The sequence below is a fragment of the Ornithodoros turicata genome, chromosome 6 (genome assembly GCF_037126465.1).
Source record: "Ornithodoros turicata isolate Travis chromosome 6, ASM3712646v1, whole genome shotgun sequence".
Taxonomy (NCBI): domain Eukaryota; kingdom Metazoa; phylum Arthropoda; class Arachnida; order Ixodida; family Argasidae; genus Ornithodoros; species Ornithodoros turicata.
This window is the reverse complement of record NC_088206.1, coordinates 35651158-35674313: the sequence shown is the minus strand read 5'-3', so window position 1 is coordinate 35674313 and position 23156 is coordinate 35651158. Positions and strand designations below refer to the sequence as shown.

The window sequence follows — 23156 nt, the reverse complement described above, 5'->3', positions numbered from 1 at the left end:
TGTGCAACCCTTGACACAATCAAAATCTGAGCCAGTACATGGGCTCATGAACACACCGGTGTAACATGAGCAACAATAAGGCAGACGACATGAAGTTGCAAACCGCTGTTCAATCTTACAAATTTGTCATGGATGTCTAGGTATTTTTGATATTTTGAAAGTTTTTAAACCTTTCCAGATCTTTTATATTCAACGTGCTGGACATCTTAGTGTGCAACCCCTGACACAATCAAAATCTGAGCCAGTATGGGCTCATGAACACACCGCCATAACATTAGCAAAAATAAGGCTGTTCCATCTTGCACATTCGTAATGCATGTCTAGGTATTTTTGATATGAAATATTATAATCATCAATGATGATAAGGGCTTATTCGATGTAGAAGCATGGTCATTGATGCAGACATGTGGGATGGTCCTGAAAAGGGCTTTTTTTTTTCGTAGGCCATGGGTAATTGAAGACGTTGACGTAGATCAGCTTATCCTTGATTTTGTCATTTGCTCCAGGTGTATGGACATGAATGGAAAGCCTTCACTTATCACGTTGATAACCTCCTGCCGCTTGCGGGAATGGATAGAGAGAGCAGCTTCCTTCAGAAGACTATCCAAGTTGTGATACATATGACGTCCTCCATAGCTTTATGTTTTCCCAACTTTTATGCTGTGCGTGTCCAAAAAGTAGCGGGACTGGTGACGGGGACGGGGTGCAGGATGGCTTCCCTAGGCAGGGACATTGGTGGGCGATTCTAGGTTGCTCTCAGTTATACTCAGTTGCCACTGAGCCTTTGCAGAGCATGGATTGCAAAATTACAAATTGGACAAGCAGACGAAATTATTGTTGGCTATGTATGTATCTGGACATGTAAAGCACATTTCTTAATATTTCCTGTACTAAACTGTCTGTCATAGTATCATCGGCATCCTCACTTGAAGTTGAAGATGGCGCTTCAGTATTTCCGATACTCAGATACTCCTAGTCGAAGACATGCATATTCTCACAACAGATCTGAAGTGGAGCATACATTTTGGTTTCGGTCGTGTGCAAATAAGAGCTGCCTTCCTGCTTGTACATGCTTCATGTCGGGAATGGTCTTTGTCTTAGTACAATACACCCACCATTGCTCCACAGCGCTAACACAGGTTAAAGTAAAGATCTTAGTACAATACGGAATGTTGGGCAGGTCTAGCACTCGGGAGACGGTAAGTACCAAAGACCATGCAGGTATGATGCAAGATATGTACTGTCTGAATTATTGGATGCAGAAATACACTGGCTCTATGGGGTGTTTGACAGTTCCAGCAGTTTCGTCCGGAAAATGGTAAAGACCGATTTATCAGTCTGCGACTGTATTTTCACTGCGAAGACATTATGTGCAGCACATTTGAAGTAATTCATGTTCAGGAAGCGTCCAGTGGTGGGCAGTGTCTGTGAATAGGCAACCCAAGCGGATAAAGTGTTGTTTTGTGCACTCTTTTTACGTGTTTGCGCCTGGTTCATGGTGCCCCAAGAAATGGCATAACCAACCAAAAACAGGAACTTTGTGGGCTTCGTTTCGCCGCTTCCTGCGGGCATATACACTTCACGAGCGAACGAAAGTTGAATTTTAAGAGAAGGCAGCATTCAAACTAATGAGATTATCATTACATCAAAAATATATTGGTGAAAAAAAAATCAATGTCTAAATTAACCGGAAGTACGATATATGAGGTTTTGAAAAACATGAGTCTACGTATTCCAGCTTTGCTGGCCAACTGTTGTATGTATGTGCAATGCAATCCAATAGAAACCAAATTTGTATTCCAGAAGGACATGGAAGTGGCACAGCACCCCCAAGCATGGCAGAATTGAGTGTGAGTACCATTTCCAGGAGTTAGGAACATCCAGGTTGGCGATGGTGCGCTGTTGTGAGCAGGGGCTTGTGCCCTCTAGCTGAGGATGCGGATGGGTACTTGAGTGACAGGGACTTTAATCTAAAAAACAACATGCACAGCATACAAACACATGATTAATGCAAGAATACTGAGTGTCCAACACGTTTTATATTCTTTTGCCACTATTTGATATGTTATTAAAGGGACCATGAAGAGATCCATGAAAATTGTGCGTTCTCGGTCGAGAATAGCTCTGAAGGAAGACTTATTTTTGCCATATGGCATTAAACGCGGGTGCAATGCACTCAAAACACCCCCCCGCAGGCGGCCAGACATCACTTGCATCACTCCAAGGTTGCACCAAGGCAGTCCGTCACCTGCTTCAGGTGTTACATCTAGTTTCTCTGTCACGCCGACAACGGTGGGGTCGCAGCAGTCACCTTCTTTTGTCATTGTTTTTATTTAGTGTCTCCATTATTCTAACCAATGCTTGGTTTATACTCCGCATGGTGAATATATTAGCGTACAGGAATGCATTACATGGTGCATGCATTACATCATATGCTTAAAGAGGTATTGAGCATCTCTTCATGGTCCTTTTAAAGTGGGACTCCGCAACAAAATCACCACAAAGGTTGTGGTATATCCGTAACCTTTGGGATGTCAGGAACATGTGTACGAAATATCTAATTCCAAAACTGCGCAGATTTTATTCAAACAAATTTATTACGAAGTGAGTGCTTCACCTCTGTGGAGCGAGAGGGCACTGAAAGCAACTGCTGACATCATCTGCCATCCAGCAAGGGAGAATGCAGGTTTTGAAGCAGACTACAATGCTGGATGACGTCACAGTATCTTGCTCCGGACTAACCGCCGCACTTGGCATTTCGGTTTCGTTTTGCTATTGTCATAATTTACGAATGAATTACTCAGGCAAAATGAATGCGAACGTTGTATTCAGTATCAAGGAGGTGGTTCGTGTTCAGTATCATGCTCACGAAATCTTTTTTGAATTCCTTGCGAAGTCTCCCTTCAAGTACTCTGGCTTGTTCTGATCAGGGACCATTGAGCATATAGCTGATTGAAAGAGATATAGGTGCCAAAGCAGGATGACGAAATATCAGTCATTTATTTTGATTCCTAAGCTGTCTATTTTTTTAGGTACTTTATCAGTGTGTGTGTGTGTTTCTTTTCTTTTCTTTTTTTTTTTTGCATTTTCTAGAGTAGAGCCAAGGTTCAGTCAGGTTCCAGTGGTAGCTGTTCGGATGTCAGCTGTTTGATGTGTCATGATCATCTTCAGATGAAGGAAAATAATTATATTGATGATCGGCATTGTCACCCTCAGAAAACTTGCACAAAGTTTATTGAAACCAACGTGGCCAAATACAGCCGCTACGCACCTTGTTGCCATTATGCATGAATCACATGATTTTGCATGAGTACAGAAGGAGGGAGCTTTACTAAGAAGGGCTCGTAAGCAAAGATATACAACAAATAAAATAATACCCCTGTCAGATGGACTAATTTAGTCTCATTTGTGTGCTGTCACACGACATCTTTTAGTGACACTCTGGAGGAAATGTACTAACGATTTAGTGACTTCCCAAAACTCACTTCACTTCTCTTCGCCTGACAGAGTGTGTAGCCTCGATGGCAGGCTTTGTGGTACAGCTTGGGACAAAAGTTTACGGAACACGGCACCTGTGTATTTCTTCATCGGAGCGCTTCCCTGCTAGCTATCACGAGGCGATCGAATAGGAAACGGGTGGCGGGCTATTCTATCCATCTCTCAGTACGTATGTCCACTCCTTTGCTGCTAGGTTTCGCGCCATTGGAGGAATGCGACACCTCAGTGTTCCGTAAACTTTTGTCCCAAGCTGTACAGGTAGAAATATTGAGATAAAGCAAGGGACCCTGACACCACAATATTTTTAAACAAGCATTTTCAACAGCGTGTTTATTTTATTTTAGTACAGTGTGACATTGTGCCGAAAAAACATGTCATTATTCTCCATAACAGCCTATGAGAACTTCACGTTCTCTGCGATCCGGCGGCAGCCATTTTTGTTGTGTCACATGTTTGAGGCCAATGTGTTTAATGTTGGAAGAAGATCCAAGAGGTGTTTCTAAATAACAGAAAAACATTCTGAGGAAGGTATTGTGGCGCACACCTAAAAATTTTGCAGCCGTTTGTTCTTATCTATCGTAATTGCCATCATTGCTTAAGTGACACTTAAGCTATGTAGCAAGCAGGTAGTGAAAGTGACATTCGCTTTGTTGGAGTGCACTTGACGAAAATGACACTAAATTAGCCCGTGTGACAGCAGTATAACTATAATAAATGCCATGTAAGTGGGGGAAAGAGACTTGTATGGACGGTTTTAGTCACCAGCTTTGTCCTCGAAATATGCGTAGAGGAGATGGTGTCCCTCTATGCGAGGCTGACCAACAGCTTGGGAGCTTCTCAAACCTTGGCCTCACTCGAAAGAATTCAAGCTCCTCCTGATGTTCACAGCAGGGCAAATTCTTTGGTGTGCATGGACAGGCACAAGTGTTTTTCAAAGCCTTTAGTGCATACAAGAAAGTGCTGGGAAAATTCAAAATTATCGACAACAGAGAGAGGGCGCAGACAAGCTGGTTCATGATGACAAGGATGCAACCCGAGACAGGCAAATAAACAACAGACAACAATTTTCAGAAAATTGTTGTCTGTTGTTTATTTCCCTGTCTCGGGTTGCATCCTTGTCATCAAAATTATATCTTTCTCAAATGCTTCCGAATTAATCATCTCAGCAACATGTGGAACACATAGTTGCTAACTGATTTTTCAGATGTCTATGATCCACTAATCATGTCAGAATTATCATCTGCCCAAGCTTTTAGTGAAAAGCAAAGATGGAAATTTTTAGAAAGTTACCATCTTCAGTCTGGAAAACAGTCTGCTTTGCAGCAGAAGCGGAGCACTTGTACCAAATTTGTGCGAGTGTGGCAATATATTGATCCATGTTCAAGGTAGCAACAGTTGCTGTTGTTAATGGAGGGACTGTCTACATCACCACCAGGCTAGGGTGACCAGTTCTAGAAGGTGACAGAAACTGGTAAAAAGTGTGCAGCCAATTTATGCCTATTTGTTTAGGCTTATTATGTAGAGGTAGCACTACAGTCATGCTCTTGGTCTTTGATACTTTGACAACTATTGGCAACTATTGGAGGGTTTGCACGCCTGCTTCAGTGAAAATTCAAAATCGAAACTACTCAGGAGTATCAATGGAGGCATGTTTGCATGCTTTAATATGTAGCAGTTCAAAACATGCGTATAGGGACGACACACTTAGTCTTTGAGAGTACCACTAGTGCCATGGAGTGGCACCAGCGAGCGTAACCAACCTGTAAGAACGGCACCACAGTGTTTTACGGTCAGGTTGTGTAACACTTGTGCAAAGTGGGGCTACTTAGAATGGGTAAGCGAAGGATTCCAGTGGCTGCAGAGTAGTCTCGCACATGTTATCTCAAATGCCTTGGTTTAATCACAGCACTTTCGAGTGTCACTGAGCACTGCTGATTTGAAACAAGGCAAACGCAAAGGGTGTTCTCCGCACACTTTGCAGACATGTTTGCAACAGTTGAAAAGTTGGAAGATTTGTCATGCCGACAGAAGATATTTAAAGCAAACGACGTCCAGTTACACAAATATCCTAACATGATCAAACAGTAAAAAATCTGATCATTTTCTGGAGTATAGATCACTTAAAGGGACCATGAAAGGATATTTGACAAGCCCACGATCATTTTTAATCTGTTCCCCTGTACTAAAGCATTCACTCTGTGAAATATGAAGTTGAAAATCATTCAAATAGCGAAGCTATTCTATATTAACCACGGGTGTGAACGGCAGCTGCTACGGCCCGCCTCCGAGGCGAACTGGCCGTGACATCATACACAGAACATGTTGCTGATTCGTGGACGGGCTTTTGCGAGCAAACTGCAAAGCTTGCAAACAAGCTTGCATACTTCGCCATGAAATATGTTTTAATTTGACCTGGAGACAAGATTGTATCTAACCGTTGACACAGAATTCTACGAAAAATGTAATATAGCCGTTGTCTGTCATCATGGTTACCGGAGCACGTTTTCCTCTTTGAATTTCTTCGTCAGAACATACCTCCGTCGGTGACATTTTACGAGCTGCTGAGTACCGAACGATCCATAGACGCTGTGTGTGTCGCATAATCTCTTCCTCCATTGCTGACAATTTGCCTTTCACCATATTTCAAGTGATTTCGACAGCAGATATACGACGTCGTTGTTGTCCAAACCGAAACCATGCACCCACGTGGTCGCGCGGGGTGTGTCCTCCTCGTCATTCATAGTTGGCTGAGAGAATTGGATGGCGATGACATAAGCCCGCTTCGAAGACATATATCCAGCGGTTACGCCCCGCTATTTTTGTCTGATAGCTGCGCCCCTGTTGTACTGAATACAGTTAAAAGTCGATATGTGTACGATAGTGAGGGATCATGAGAACGGTTTCCTGCAGAGTACTCGGAATTCGCGAAAATAATTTCATGGTCCCTTTACGTTCGCTATGATTGGGCCGTGGTTTTAGGTTCCACCAGGTAACCAGCACAACAAACGAAGGTATGAGTGTAAATGTCCTTCATGTTTATTAATTCCATTACTTCATTACCAGCTTCAATTCAAAATGTTCGACACAAACATAGTCCTTCGAAAGCAGAATACAGTCTTATGTGGAATCGCGCCAAACCTTTACATGGTCCTCTTACTTGACAGCTGCAAAATGGACACCTACCCCGTGCATGTCTTGTATCCAGAATTACACCACGGGACAAAGCAGTTCTTCTCGACTGCTGTAGCCATTGTCATCGAGTAAAAGCAGAACCGAATCACAATACAAAGCATTGCCGCATTGCACATGTGATAGATGCGCCATTGAGACAGGTGCCACGCCCTAGTGGCAAGAGAAACAAGCATGTGCTGATCTTCGACATGATGGCTGTAGGACAGAAGAGCAGCACAACAGAGTTACTACACATAAAAGGCACCATGATTGGCACTTGGCTTTAGCTTGACTCCATACCAGTGGGATGAAGAAGTCCAACCCCCTCCCCCAAAGTGGTACCGTTGTCATAATACAATAATTGCTGCTGCAAAGCAGCAGTCATTCTATTATGTCTATGTACCAACTACCCCAATACAGCCCTTTCATTTGGTACTTTTGGTAGTGTATTTGGGAGAGGGAAATGAGGGGGAGGTCCTCCCCACCATGCCATAGAACCACTCCCGAAATATTGTTCTGGCCATGCCACTGATGCTTTGTACTCACTAAGCTTCAAGTCCCGATCCTTTTCCAGGACAAAATGTATATATACCCTATATGTACCCCAAGGGCCCTGGAAGAGGGCAAAATAACAGTGGCCCTAGGGTAGAGCCTTGTGGTACACTGGAGGTTACGGAAGCAATGTCAGATGTGGAGTGACACGAGAACTGACTGCGAACGATTGGAGAGAAACGCCTGGATCCAGGCCAATGTTGTTGAACCTGTTATACAAGTTTAAGTATATAAGCCAATTGTGGGGTATGCGACCAAATGTTTTGGAGAATCAAGGAATATGGCATTACTTGGGTATTTTTTGTCAAGGTTAGAATGGAGCAAGGGCACATAGTTGAGTCTTGCACGAGTTACCCTTTGGAAAGCTGTATTGGTTTGAGTGTTTCGTTTGGTTTGTGAGTTGTTCACTAGGAACTTGATTATCTTGAATGATAGTATGTGTTCCAACAGCTTACATGAGACACTATTGAGTACTAATGAGTTGAACGGTAGTTAACTGATGAGTGCTTGATGCCTGATTTATGAAAGGGAATTACTTGAGCTATGCGCCAGTCAAAGGGTACAGATGAGTGATCAAGTGATTGCTGGAAGCTGACAGAAAGAAACATAGCTGAAGTGAACTTTGCGCCTATGGAGTTGACATTGTTAAACCCTGCAGAAGCTGAGTTTTTTAGTGAATCTAATGTTTTACAAATGGCAGATGTGTAAGTGTATTATTATTCGCGGATTATATTAAATTTCGCGAATTTTGCGAAGCCAGTAAAATTACGAAACATTGTACTCTCAGATAAAGGTGTACTAGCCATAAAAAAAAAGCACACTACTGCCAGCTGTGCTATCGCAACAACAACGAAAAATACCCTTCCTTGTTTCCCTCAAACAGCCAGTGAATCAGCCTTCGTGGACGTAGAAATTGGCGGTTGAAACAGTTCTGCAGATGGCCGCAAAGGAGAATGGTGCGTGTTGCGCTGGATCTGTAGGCTCCAAGTATCGAAGCAGTGACATCGTCGCGGGTCTGGTCGCTATGGATTAGCACTACTTACGACTGACGTGTTTCCCAACTCTTTCGCGAACTTGCTCTGGGACCACTGACCACTAGTGGCCTTGTGGTATACAATGACCGACCAGGAATTTGCTAATCCCTTTGTCCTCTCGTGACGTCAGTGAACTGGGGTGCCCGTGTTCTCCCCAAATACAAATCTAGTGCAGAGTGCAGAGCCCCATTCTGGGAAGCTTCCTTTTCAGGTCACAACAGCCTTCTGATGCGGCCTATGTGCTGTCCCCAGGAAATGAGGGAGTGTCCTCAAAACACAAAATTAAGTACACGCAAATATGTCTGAAAATGAGAGATTTCTTTATTTGTGAAAATTAATACATTGCGAATACTACTACGCTTACAGTTTGGTATACGATTATTGTTGCCATCAGTGCGGTGTCATAGGGTATGAGACACAGGATGCAACTGGTGTCTTCTGTCGTAAACGTGTTGGAAGAGGCACTATCAGACATAGGGTCACCAAGAGTTGGAGGTCGTTGCGCTGCTTAGGGCTAAGAATTTTCCAGAACCTTTTTGGGTCTGCTTTAAGAAGTGCAGGAAGTTTTGTCTGTAGAAATGTATCTTTGTGATGCGAAACAATCTCTTGTAAGAGTCCGAACAACTAGAGTAGTTGCTCGATGCGAGTTCCATGTCTGAGTATTTTGCAGGTCTAGAAAGACTTTCTTTCTTTTCTTCTTTTTTGCATTTGAGGCAGGACTTATAGTGAGCAAGAGTACCACGATGAACTGGCAGAGGAAATTATGGACATTGTTGGAACGTATTGACCGGCCAGTTGTGTTGGTTTATTTTTTAAAAGAATCCAGTTCTGTTCAACTGTGTGTGAGTGGTAGTGATATGAATTGGCCTTGTATGAAATGAAATCATTAACCACATTAAATTACAGCAGTTCTGTGTCAAGCCATAGGCTCCTAAACATCCGGCACGACTAATGTGCATACTATGATGGTAAATGATTCAAAGTTTTTAGTCTCTTAAGTAACTGATTAAGCTGTGCTCTTAATTGTAATACCTAAGGTGATATTGCACCGTAGCATTCAGTAGGTAACTTAGGCATTGCAAGAATAATGTTGGAAAATTTGTGCTCACAAGTTTTCAAAACTGAGAGACAAGTTGGAGTCTGTACAAAGTTGGAATTATCCAAAGCAGCGATATGGCTCTGGCCCATTTAAAGGGAGACTTTGCAGTAATCCGAAAAAAAAAAAAAGAAAGACAAAACATTGTACACAAATCACTCCTTGATACTGAAAACAGCATTCATATATATATATGAAATAATGAATTCGTAAATGATGACAATAGTTAACTGGAAGGCAGTGAAAGAAACCAGAGTGACAATGTTTGCACAGCTGCTTGCAATGCTACAGGCAGTGTTTGCACAGGTTTCCCACAAGGGGTGCCACCTGCGAAACATACTGTTCCTATAAGCTCCACTTAATGCACTTGCAATTTATTCGTGCATCTACTGGCAACATAGTCCAACATAGACAACTTGCAGAAATCCAAAAAGATTTTGTGATGCCATGTGTTTGATTTGTGTTCTTAGGTGCTCTGCAGCCTGGCATACCTTTGACAAGTTTCATACGCAATTTCGTGAGCTAGCATGTAGCACTTTTGCATTTAACTATGGTGCACCGCAGTGAAAGGAACTACAGTTTTTCAGTAGACTGTATGGCTTTTGTAAGCCTAGCATCAAACATTTCTGGTGTTAGTATCTATACTTTCTATATAGAATATGACACAATATTCAATACGATACAAAATTCAACTACGTATTGGCGCCAAAGACACAGAACCGTCACGTCACGGGTAGGATTCAGAGCACATGACATTGCTGGAGATCCACATCATCTTCAGCAAGACAATGATTTCTCTCTATATCTGCGGATTTGTCTTGTTCTCACTAACTAGCTCACTAATTTGGGAATATCATATTGAGAAGCAAGGACAAGAAATGCTACATTTTCTCACTCTTGTGTCGCTAATTTGTTAACACAGTTTACTATCTGTGGCCTCTTCATATTATCTCTCACATTTGCGAGAAGCCGACTTGGAAACAAATGGGAAGCGCAGAAATAAATGTAAATAATAATAAAAATTTCATAATAACAAAACTTTTATGTGCGGTACATAAATAACACAACATAACCATGTTTGCCCGAGGGAGAAGTTTTGAAAACCGGACACGTCATCGAGTGTACCATTGCACCCGACGACAATGTGCTCACGGCTTTCGTTGCACTTGTAATCCATACATCAGCAGTGAACCAGGACACTGGCGAAGTGCGTGCAGTAATTGAGGATAGAAAGGTTGACGTGTCATACACGTGCAAAGAACGTGAGCTTCGACATTGCAAAATAAGCTGGTGTGGCTCTGGCATTTGGAAACGTGGGGCATCCCTGATATTCGTGCCCTCTCAAAGACTCGCGATTATGCGTTCATTGATTAATTTGCTGTTGATGAAGCAGACTGCATTTTTTTGTGTGTACCAGCGTACCCGTGAAATCAGTAACCTCTGTTGGGCCCTGGTACCAGATCTTAATTTTGATTTACTGCAACAGTGGAACAGGCAGGAAGCAACAATTTGGAGGCAGTGCATAGTAATGTGGTTGCCATACACCATCTCGCCAACTGGTAACAGAAGGTTTGGTTGTGCATGGCGATGTTTGAGCTTAATTAGATAGATAGATAATAGAGGTTAGCCCATAGTTGCCCTCTGCTTCCCTAGAACTTAGAGATGCAAAAACATAGTTGCTGTTCTGCACATCCACCATGCAAAGTGTTTGTGGAGCTGTCTAAACATATGGATGCCAACAGGATACTGGAAATCAAGTGCTTGCTGCTCCTTTCCCATGTTTAATTTGACTAGCCCCGACATGTTTTCTTTTTGTGTGTGTGTGCATGTGTTCCCACACACATAATGAAAACTCCATGATTCCCACTGGTTCTTGATACCCTTGAATACCCTGGCATTTGAAAATTATATTTTCAGGTTCTGAAAAAACCTGAAGTTTTTGGCAGTCCTCTAAAACCCTTGATTTTGCATCTTTTTCTTCTCATGGAGCTGCTAGTGCAAATTCGGCTTATCCAGAGTACTTTTGTAACTGTAGTAGTAACTGTAGTTTTGAAACCACAGGAGCTAGCACTTTTTGCAACAGGAATCTAAGAAATTAACGGCACCCTCCGTTATTTCTCTTGGTTTGTCCTCCGTCCCTGTGTTGTAGGTTGCTCCTCAAACTCTAGGAGATGTTGCCATCTCATCGTACACACCAGCTTGCTTGCCTCCTGCTCCTACATTCTATATTAATCAGCTTTCTCTTCTGTCCTACAGTCTTTAACATTCAGGAGTCACCAATCACGTTTCCTCTCGTGTGATATCTGTAGCTTAAAAGTGTTTGCAAAATATTCAAGTCCTGCTCATAAACTGTGTTCTACATCCCAGACAAAATGATGCCTTAAAAGGTGCTTGAAAGTCTCTTGAATTTTTGTTCCTAATTTTAGTGGGAAGCATGAAACACTCGTCATTTTCCCCAAAATCGGTTTTACATTGCGGAAGAGCAAAATACCACCATTGCCAAACCACTCTACAATGCTCCACACCAATCCTACCATTGACGTGACAGCTTTGCTATTGCAGTGCCACAAGTGGTCTTACACGTCGCAAGTAGAATTTCCTATTGAATTTGGAATGTGAATCAAATACAAAATTATTCACTTCGGTATTTGAAAAACCCAAATATTCACATAACCCAACATTGTAGTAGAGCTTCATCGTGAACCAGTGCAAACACCACAAATCGAAAATGCTTAGGAGCAGCCGTTTGATGAGCGTTGTTAGCGGTCCTGGGATTCCCCGGGACTACTAATGGCAAGACGACATTCGTCCACACACGTGGTGAAGGGCTGCATAAAAGTTAAAAGTTAATCATAGTGGCTGAGTGAAGTGGTACGGTAATCATATTAAGCAGTTCTTTTTATTCATTTATTTATTTAGCCTATAGGACACCGAGCAATCATCTGCACTTTGGTAGAAGTGCAAGGGTGCAGGCGAGCTGGTACATTGTAAAACGATGATAAAACCGTAAAACGATGATAAAACCGGACACGGAACAGAAAAAAGAAGACAACACGACACGTTCTGCACTTTGTTCATCATATCCGAGAAAGTAGATAGAGGGAGCACACTTATACCCTTCTCTTTTGAGGTTTCATGTTTTTTTTTTCAAAATCGGGGGTAAAAAATCTGGTTCTATTTGAGGAGCTGTTAAATGGCAAAATAGGGCGATATCGGATGGAAAGCTGATTTTTGGGTGGAAAATAGAAAAACAGTGCTTCTCATATTTCATATTGCACATGAGATGCCAAGCGGCTGTCCTGTACGTGTAGCGTCTGACTTTTTCGGGTTAAATGTCTTTCTCAGATTTGGGGAGGGATCGGGTGCTATTTTGAAATCTCAAATTCGGGTGCTATTGTTACAATGAGGTGTTATCGGGTTAATTTTTTGTTCCTGTCCAGCAAGCAGCCTGTAGTTACAGTTGCACATATTGATCTAACAGGCTGTCATGGACACGAACATGTAAGCCTCCAAAGCTCATTCATGCTGTCATAAGTTGGTGCCCAGAGACAGTGTGGGCGGATGATTTTTCTGAGAGGGGGTCCAGTTCGGTCAGCATGGTAGATACACGATCTTGGTCAATTAAACACTATATTAAGACAGAGATTGAGGAGGGGGTCAGGACATCCACATCTGCCCCTGGGTATCGGGTCAGCAGCATCGACAATGCATCGAGCTGGAAGAGAGATCTTGGATCTGACACACTGTTACCAGTGGACATCATGAACATCACCTGCTGCAGACCTTTCCTGACTGCTTCATTCAGGCATTCTTTGCCCCCACTCTTTCAAGCCTTGCCTAGTGGTAACAGCCTGTCAGGTCCAAGATCCCTCCCGTCTGCTTCAGAATCTCCTGGCGAGAAATGATCTATGTTCTCTTCCAGCTCGATGCACGTATCGATGCTGCTGACCAATGTACCCGCACTGTGTCTTGGCACCTACTCCTGACATGTGCATTCCTTGCGATTTATAGCCACAAACACTGCATGATGTAACATTAAATGTGCTTAGCATAGTTGATTGTTGCAGTCGGGTAATATTTTCATCAGGTGTGTGCACAGATTGCCACGTGATACATGATACAAATTAATATGTGATTACAATTGGAGGAGAGATCGTGTTTAACCCGAAGTTGTCCAAAACTGATTCGTGAGGGACCAGCCAGGCGGGTTTAACCAGAAAAAGTCGGGGCCCTATGTATATGCTGTGCTTATCTCTCTACAGGTAACTGAATTATCACTTTTAGGTTTTACCCAATGTGACAATGATGCAAATTAGAGTGTAAAGCTAGATTTTACCAGGTTTAACCCTACAATGCAATGCTCTAGGCCTACTGTACTTAATATGACATCAAAACAGCTCTGGCAACAACCGCTACCAAGCTGGGTGACATTCAGTGAATAGTGATATGCAGACAAATACACGAAAAGTGTAATATCACATCAGTATGAGACTAAATGTGATAAACAACAATACTGCTTTGTGAAAGAACTGTCCTTAGCTCAGAAAAACCACATACTTTTTATTTCTTATGATTTCCAGAGACCTTTCAAAGTGCCCTGCAGGTGCAGATCATGGTTTAGATGTTGCTTGTGTCAGGATCTGATATGCATTGCCTGTCAGGTTTGCCCTAAAATATGTACAAAAGATTAGGCACTTAAGGACTGGTCTAAATATTGGAAAAGCAAAAATTCTATGCTGTTTTGCTATATATGAAAATGTCTGAATTTCTGGAAGCATCTGTTCATCACCGTACCTCTTTTCATCCAGTTCAATTGCTCATAATTGCAGGAGGATGCACTGAGGAGAATAGCTGCGATTTTGGCAGAGGAACTAAAGAGCCTAGTAGCACAACGTGTAGTTGTGCAAGATGCAGCAACACAAGTCAGCTTCCCTATCCAGGACATCAAGGGATCGACAGAGTGCTCCAACACGCTGGCTGAAAGTGGCACACAGACTATCTCAACTGGTGCTATCAAGTCAGAAGAGCTCTTTGTTGATTGAACTGTTCTCTTTATTTTTATCTGTCACATTATACATTCATTTTCTTCCTAGACAAGGTGTGAATATGGAGATGTGCCTTGAAAGGAAAGTAGGTTGGGAAACTTGTATACTTATGTATATATATTGTTATGGCACCTTGCCTTGGCCTTTAACAATATATGTATGTGCATGGAATTAAATATGCGTACTGTACAGATGCTTTGCAGTATGGGTGCTTATGATTGCAGAGCAAATGTGTCAATTACACACAGCTTGCTCAGGTTGTTGTACTTGCTGTTTCTGCCAGTGGGGATGCTGGCTCTGTTGTCAAATAGGGTTCCTCTTTCTTATGATCAAAATTGCATGAATAGGCAAAAGAGAACACATCATGTATAACTTTGTAACACATGAATGTAATATTTGCTCCTAGTCATATTGAGTAAGTTGCACAGTTACTGTATTGTTGAACACAATTCAGTTATTCACAAACATTTGATCTAGCACCAACAAATGTGGCAACTCTTTTAGTGGCGTTCTTAAACGCAAGTTGCACTTGACTGAGTGTGACAAAATTAAAATGTGTCATTGTTAATTTTGAATAAGACTGCAGAATGTTCATTTTTTACATTTTCCAAACTAGAATAGGTTCAGCATCCCCTTTGTATGTGAAAGAAAACATAATCCAAGCAGCTGTCATGGAACAGTGTGAAATGCATTAGGTGCCCTGACATAGCTTCCATTTATTGTTTATTGTGGACAGCTAGTCTTTCTTATCAAGGCACACCATAGCCATGTTCATTTTGCATCCTTTGTATGTGTCAAATACGGTTCATAGGTGATGAAAGATGTGTACATGTCTCTTTGGCATATTCAGTGTAGCTTCTAAAGCTACACCTAAGTTTCTGTAGAGTGCCTCAAAGGCTTAGTCCTTTGTCATTCAATATCGATCCCAATATTGCTGTGATGTTTTGGGGGCAAAAATTGTGTGCCCCAAATCACTTGAAAGGGTTGTCTCAATTTTTGGACACCTCATGCTTGCAGTAGCGACTGATGACCTGTTGTAGATGCTTTCTGTAGTTTTTTTTATAGGCTGCATCTAGTCTTGGAAATACTTTACCAAAAGCCATTGTGAAGGGCTTGGTAGACATAACGCACTGCGAACTCAGTGCAGTGGCTTTTTATAGGTGGAGGCGGACTTTCCAGCGAGGTTGCGTCATATTCCTGATGCTTCTGGCTCGCAGACAGGTCCTATAAATCGTATACTCTCTTGTGTCGTTATGTACCACAGTTAGGTACTAGATATGAATAAGTGCATAAAACCAGTACGGTTATAAAGTATAAATGCGGTACATAGTATTGTAAGAGTACCCCTACTGCATAGACACTTGAGCTGTTTGAGTTCCTTGGCACTTTTGTCTGTCATTTATGTATATTCAACTAGTATAGTAGGAGGTCATGTACGTATGTGTGACAGGTTGTATTTCTGACAGTTGTCCTTTTTCCTGCTTTTGTTTGCTGTAGAGGATCAAATTTGTGTAACAAAGCTGCCTAAAGGTGTATATTTCTGTACTAGCTTTCCACCTATTGCAGTATGTTATCCCTGCATGGATTGTGAAGCAGTAATGTATCTAAAAGTTGAAAATAAACTTGTGGTACCTTGTTACCTTCTGGTTGTTCAGTAAAGCATCCATCACAAGAGTGACCCCCAGCTGTGGGCCAAAGCTGGGAAGCACAGCTATTGCAGAAATGCTGGTAGTCCTACTGCTGGTGTTATGTGAGTATCTATGAAATCTTTATTTTTTAATGTATAATGTTATGAGAATGACCTGGTAGATAACACAAGTTTTAACAAAGGAAAGGAAGGCCAACCAATGGCCTAATCATGCTGCAGACTCAAGACTATGCAACATTCTACCAGTCAGGTAACAGCAGAAGGTAAAATGCACGATCTTACCACACAAGCACATGTTAGTGAATGTTACAAACACACAATTCCAGTCACAGCAATTGCTGCTTGCATGAAAGCGCCATCCCCCAATTCAGGCATCCTTGCTATGGATGTTCATGTGCATCTACCAATAACTCGTTATGTTGCAATAATTCTGCAAGTCACTGGCTGCATTCTTTGCTGTGTTTCAAATGTGTTCTACAAATTACTTATATACAGAAAAGCACAAGTGCAAAAAAGGAAAAAGTTGCACGTTTCATATAGAAGTAAACCGACGAAAGACCTGAGACAAGGGGCAAAAAGGAACACTCGCAACATGTTCTCACATTTTTGTTCCTTGTCTCAGGTTTTTAGTCGTTGCTCGCCTGCACCCTAGCACTTTTACCATTCATATAGAAGCCCTTGCTGCTGAGTTTCATGTGCAAGTTGAAAACTAAATGTTCAGCCCTTGTGCATACCACTATGCAGTTGTGCAAATAATTTATCACAGTTAAAAATTGCCCTTGCACTGAGACATATTTTGAAAGCACACATGATAAGGAAATCCAAAGATTTTGCGGCACTACAGCCATAATAGTGGAATAACGTCACAAATAAGCTTAGGTAGGAACACTGCAGCATATTAACACTTCTAAATGCACCCTACATGCAACAATAAAGTCAAATAGCTGAAACTTTGCAGTAGCAAGAAAAAAAGCATCGATGTCAGTTGCAGAGCTCTTGATTACATGTATCATGGCACTTCTGCAAGTGGGTCCGAAACAATGCCTGCTTTTTTAAATATTCATGCTCCTTGTATCCTCTCACCTTTTTTGATTACCATGACATTACTCTGAGTAATGTCATAGAATAGTTCTTTCCAACCTTTATTTGCCCTCGATGGAATATTTCTTCCAACAGGCCATAACTGAAGCCCTTTTTCGAGCTGGAACTAAAACGTGTACACAACTCAGTTGGAACAGTGAGTATTCATTACAGCATTTTAATCTTAGCATAGATTCAGGATAACATTTGAATGTGTCAGTTTACTGAGTGAAAGCAAAAAACGCACACTCCATTTGAAACATTGAAAAGAGAGACAACATGTAGTGATAATAATTTAATTCTTTTGCATCACCTGTCACTCTTCCCCAGATTAATGGGTATGTCAAAGCATTCCTAAAAGGGACTGAAAATGGAGGTTAGTGCAGTACGGATTTAAAAAAAAAAAAAAAGTCTTGCGTGAACTGCCCCTAAGTCTCGATCCGCTGGTGAGCATGTCTTGCACTTTACCCAAAGTCATGATCGAACCGATCGAACCTAAGCTTGTTAGATGAGTCTGAAGCAAAGAACACTGTTATGCCACATGGGACCTGCCTTTTGCAGAGTTAAAAGTAAGGTTATGTAATGTACACATGATGGTGGTAGGCAGGGGTGCCCAACATACGTGTGCTGGCACGCACAATACACCAAGGTAGTAGGAAACGCCCCTGTCTCTGATGAGTTTTTCTCAATCACTTAAAGTTCCATGTCTTTTGTCTCATCATCTGAAAAGTCGCTCATAGAGCTCTCGCTGCTGGAGTCTTCCTCCTCTTGTTCTCGAAGGGCTTCTTCTGTAGCGTACTTCTTCACATACTCTGTCATGGGAGAATTGAGACATAAGGAAAAGCATCTTTGATTCCTTGATTCCGTGCCTCAACTAGCATTAAGGGCATCCTACTGGTGAGTAGGGGAAATTCAGCTGTAATAGTGGATGCATGGAAGGGTTAAAAAAAATATTTAAGAAGGAGCAGCAATTAGAATTCGCACAAAAAGTACAAGAGCAGCATGCTATTCTCAATCTTGTGGGTTACAAATAGTCACCGAATAGTTCTCTTTCTCGTTCTTTCGTGACTGCCTGTCCTGCATTTAAAGCAGGGCAGTCAACCTGTCACCTTGCATCCTTCCATGCCAATAGAAGTGGTCTGACATTACAACATGTCAGAAGAAGTGGATGCCGTGTACACTCTAATTTTCTCACCAATTCATCATCTTCAAGTTAGTATTCATATCATATGGTAATATATACCGGGTGTCTCAGTTAAATCCCCGGGCTAAATCATTCGCGAACGGGTGCACCAATCGACAAACTTTCTTTTTAACAAGTATCCGTCCGATACCACCTACAAGCTGCGCACTGTGTGAATGAGTGGGAGGTGCTCATTATTTAAATAAAAAATTTGAAGATTTTCATTAAAAAACAACTTCTAAAGCAGGGTGCTTAAAATGGGTACTACCCCTTTTGCTCTTTTGCCCTTTTTAGGGAAAAATCTGCCACTGCATTTGCTGCAGTAATTAATTGGTTTTGGTTTACATATTTTTGTCACGGATGGTCACGGTGAAATGCAAAAGGACGCTTTTCCACTCCCTTATCCACCAATGAATTATGTCCTTACACCAATCAATTACGTCCTTTTGCGCTTCACCGCGACAAAATATGTAAACCAAAACCAATTAATTACTGCAACAAATGGCCCACTTCTGTGGCAGATTTTTCTCTAAAAGGTGTCCACTGAAGGTCCCAAAAGGGGTAGTACCCATTTAATGCCGACAGCTCCCTGCTTTAGAAGTTATGTTTTTGTACGAAACTCATTTGAATTTTGATTTAAATAATGAGCACCTCCCACTCATTCACACGGTGCGCAGCTTGTAGGTGGTATTTGACGGATACTTGTAAAAAAGAAAGTTCGTCGATTGGTGCACTCGTTCGGAGATTTAGCCCGAGGATTTAACTGAGACACCCTGTACATTTATATGCTGAAAGAAATGAGTTCGAGCAACCGCAAAATTAAATGGTAATAGGTACTTATTCTTATTTCCTATACCTTTGTTTTCTCCCTCTCATTTTTTCTATATATATATATATATATATATGTCCAGTGCTGTTATGACGACGTTTGAGCAATTATAAACTTTATGTACCGTATTTTCCGGTGTATAAGTCGTATCTTTTTTCTCAAGTTTTTGGTGGTGCGACTTATACAGCGGTGCGACTTATACGCGACTTTTTTTTTGGAAACCGGAATTCCCATCGCCATTGACAGCGCGCGCTATCTCCCGCCGTGCTACCGTCGCGTAATAGCGTCTTCCACTTCCGGCATCCCCGTTCACCACGTGGGAACAACAAGCGACACCCTTTACTTCAGTGGAGTCAGGTTCCCGACATAGCGCCAGCTGGTATCTGGAGGAGTTATGATGCGAAGTTTAAGTTATCGGTTGTTAACTACGCAGTCGAGCATGGCAACCGGGCTGCCGGGAGGCACTTCGTCGTTAGTGAAAAGTTGCAGCGAAATGAAAAACCAAGTCCAAGAACTGTGTTCCCGTAATCATCCCTGGAAGGATGACAAAAATGCTACAGCCCTTGGACATATCTGTCAATCGGAGTTTTAAAGCCGTTCTGCGACGTTTGTGGGAGTCGTGGATGACTGAAGGTGAACACAGTTTCACGAAGACGGGACGCGACTCGGAGGACGAATCCTTTGACGGCTTTTAGCTAGTAGTTCTTGTATATAATAAAGCATGTGTGCGTCTTATACAAAGGTGCGACTTATATACGATTTTCTACGAAAAAATGCACAGTTTAGTGCATTTTTTAGGGGATGCGACTTATACAAAGGTGCGACCTATAGTCCGGAAAATACGGTATACAGTCAGCCCTCGATTTATGAACACCCTCGGTTCCCTGAAAAATCGTTCATAAATCGAGGAATTCATAAATCGAAAATTCAGTTAACTGAGTACTATCGAGCAAATGCAACAGTATTTCCGAGTTGGGATTGTGTTTATAATGCCATATATTGTGTAATTTTGCTTTTGACTATGCCTTCTGCTGTACCAATATCACAAAGAACAGACGTTAGCGCATTCACACTCTGTTTATTATGCAATACTAAATTGTTTAATTTTGCTTTGGACCATGCCTTCCGCTGTGTCAATCTTGGAAATAAGAGATGTCACCACATTCGCACTGGACTGGTCTCGGATTTCCTCTGGGATTTTTAACCTCCGTTTATTAATCTCCGGGTGACAGCGACCACCTTATTCATCAACTGAGGTCAGGACCCCGGAAAACCCGTTTGTTGTTCGGATTTCGAGGGGTTAAGAACCGAGGGTGGCAATACCTGGAAAACGTTTTGTCCGTTCAGGCGTCATTCATAAGACCACAGAATTATCCCTTTGAAGGTTTCTGTTGACCTCGGAACGATCCGTTCATAAATTGAGGGCAAGAATGCTGGGCAACTCCTAGTTGGTTCCCAGAAATTCCGTTCATTATTCGAATATCGAGGTTCATAAAACGAGAGAAAAATGAATGGAAAAAGTTTGGTTCCCGGTGCTCGTGTTCATAAAACGAAGGAATTCATAAATCGAAGGTTCATAAATCGAGGGTTGACTGTATAGGAAAAATCGGAAGACGATGAAGAGCTTACAGGAAAATACAAAGGGGAGTTTATTAACACTTAGGGACGGGGGTCGCTGTTTCGGCAGTCAGCGGTGCCTTCGATGGGCAGTCCCATCGAAGGCAGCACTGCCTGCCGAAACGGCTAGGCATGTTTTCAATGTGAAATTATCATTTGAGATTCCAGCTTTGTTAATAAACATGTAATTTTCTGGCAAAGGTACTCCCATTTTAAGCTCTTTCCTTCTTTGTGCATGTACAACAAAAGAAAATACAATGAACCCTCGTTACTATGACCACTGCCGTACCCATGTATTTTGGTCATAAAGCAAACTGTCACACAAACGAGAAACGCACCCTTTGGACAGACCGCTATGCAGGACAGAGTCCTACGTAGTTATGATGATTTATTTTCTGAAAAAGTCCGTTACCAGTGTTTACTTGGAGCAGTTATTGTTAAGTCGTGCTTGCCAGAAGAATCATATCTCCCCAGGTGATAGATGATACACCACCTTTATTCCAGCAAATTCCTTGTTTTAAAGGATCCGTCGACGGAAGACACCTTGCGGCTATCAGAGTAGATATCTAAAATCATGAGTATCCGATGACGGAATATCAGGAGAATTCGTGGTTACATCATCTCTCCCCCCTTAAATTAATTAGTTAGGTTAGTAATGTTAGTTATCAAAGCAAGAGTCATATTGCAACAACTTACAACATTCCAGAAGACTCAAGCCTTGAGTCAAACTAAAAAAAACGCAATTGCTAACAAGTCAACCATTACTATGTGGAATAGTCCCGGAGATAAGCCGGCGTCAAACGAGTTCTTTGTGGTCTTGCCTGCACGGTGTCGCGAGGCTTGGTGCTTCCTGGATGTGGAACCTCGGCGGGTTGTTCTTCGGTGGACGGTGTTAGCTCTGTACCAGCATCTGTTATGCCACACGATGATCAGGTAACCTTCGCGGTCGTTCTGGCTATGATGAGGAAACCTTGTCATTGTCAGCGAGTCCCGTGCTGGCCTCGGATAACTCCTCCAACTGCAATGAAGGTTCTTCACCGGCATCACCGGAACCCCTTTCTACATCAGATACAGGCCACCACACCGGACAGTTCTCGGAAACATCAGGACGAGAACCAGAGTACCGCACCAATTTAGAACTTTTCCACACCCGTCGATCCTGAAGCAGGAAAAGATCCACTTCTACATTCTTTTAGCACTTTCACAGGCTTCAAAATCGAGGCATCACTTTGCCTTTTGCTTTCAGTTTGATACGCACAAGATCACCTGGGATAAAATCCTGGGGCTTAGCACGTCGACGATGGTCAGTGTATTGCTTCATCTTCTCCTGACGAACAGTCACTCGCCCACGGAAATGAGTCATATCAGGTGGAGGCACCGGTTACCCGACCACATTGACCGTTGCACATGGTAGTCGGCCGTGTAACAGTACGGATGGAGCACAGCCCGCCGTGGCATGGGGAGTGCACCTGAACACAAAAAGTGCTTGCTCAACCACTTGGAATACTGGCTTCCTCTGCAAAATTGCCAGCTGAACTTGATCCTTGTGAACACGGTTGAACCTCTCAATAAGGCCACTGGCCTGCAGGTAACAAACAGAAGAAAACAGGTGCTTGATGCCTCTTTCATCCAAAAACTGCTTAAATACAGCAGATGTGAATTGTGCACCATGGTCTGAAACCAGTTCGTCTAGCAAACCCTCACGGCTGAACATCCGACGAAGGAATCGGATGACCTCCTTTGATGTCAAGCGTGCTACAAAAGCGACTTCCAGCCATCGGCTATAATAATCCATGAGAGAAATGGCAAATCTGCATCCATAGGGTGCATTTTCAAATGGCCCCACGATATCGATAGCCAGCTTCTCCCGGGGTTCTTCCAGTAGAGGAATAGGTTGCAACGGCGCAGGAACGGTTTTGGACGACGTGTCTGTTGCCTAACAAACACCACAGTCCTTGACGTAATGTTCGACTTCCCGATCCAGGCCCTTCCACCGATACACTTCGCATATTCTTTATTTAGTCCTAACTATACCTGGATGTGACTCGTGTGCTTGTACGACCACTCTTGCCATCAACGATTTGGGGATGACCAGCCTCTCCTCCCTGAAGAGCAACCCGTCCATAATGGAGAGTTCATCCTGCACGTGGTAAAATGGGATCTCGTCCTCTTGCAGACGTCGTTTGGGAGGCAAAAACGTTTTCACGTAGGTCATAACAGCTTGTAGCAGATCATATTCCTCCGTTGTTCGTTGTATTTCAGCCTTGGTCAGGTATGTAGAAATCCAGGACACAATTTCTTCGACAATTTTTTAGCTGTGGCAATCTTGACAGTGTATCGGCAATAATGTTTTCCGAACCCTTCTGATGTTGGACGGTGAAGTCGTAGTTAAGTCATCGTGCC

At 42.4% G+C, this 23156-nt stretch overlaps 2 protein-coding genes across 5 annotated transcripts in view; one reads left to right on the top strand and one right to left on the bottom strand.

Moving 5' to 3' along the window:
- Positions 1–16035, top strand: part of LOC135396539 (uncharacterized) — a 31787-nt gene extending 15752 nt beyond the window's left edge. For 3 of the 4 annotated variants that reach the window (XM_064627574.1, XM_064627576.1, XM_064627575.1), the window contains 2 exons: positions 1804–1850; positions 14181–16035. In XM_064627574.1, coding sequence (XP_064483644.1) covers positions 1804–1850; positions 14181–14393 — 260 coding nt within the window. In that variant the 3' untranslated portion in view covers positions 14394–16035. The remainder of the gene's footprint in view (positions 1–1803; positions 1851–14180) is intronic. The other variant, XM_064627577.1, reaches the window with a different exon arrangement.
- Positions 16036–17286: 1251 nt separating this feature from the next.
- The window catches only part of LOC135396540 (ubiquitin-conjugating enzyme E2 H), a 40891-nt gene continuing 35021 nt past the window's right edge, over positions 17287–23156 (bottom strand). The window contains exon 7 of the mRNA XM_064627578.1: positions 17287–17936. Within this exon, the coding sequence (XP_064483648.1) occupies positions 17818–17936 (119 nt within the window). The 3' untranslated portion in view covers positions 17287–17817. The remainder of the gene's footprint in view (positions 17937–23156) is intronic.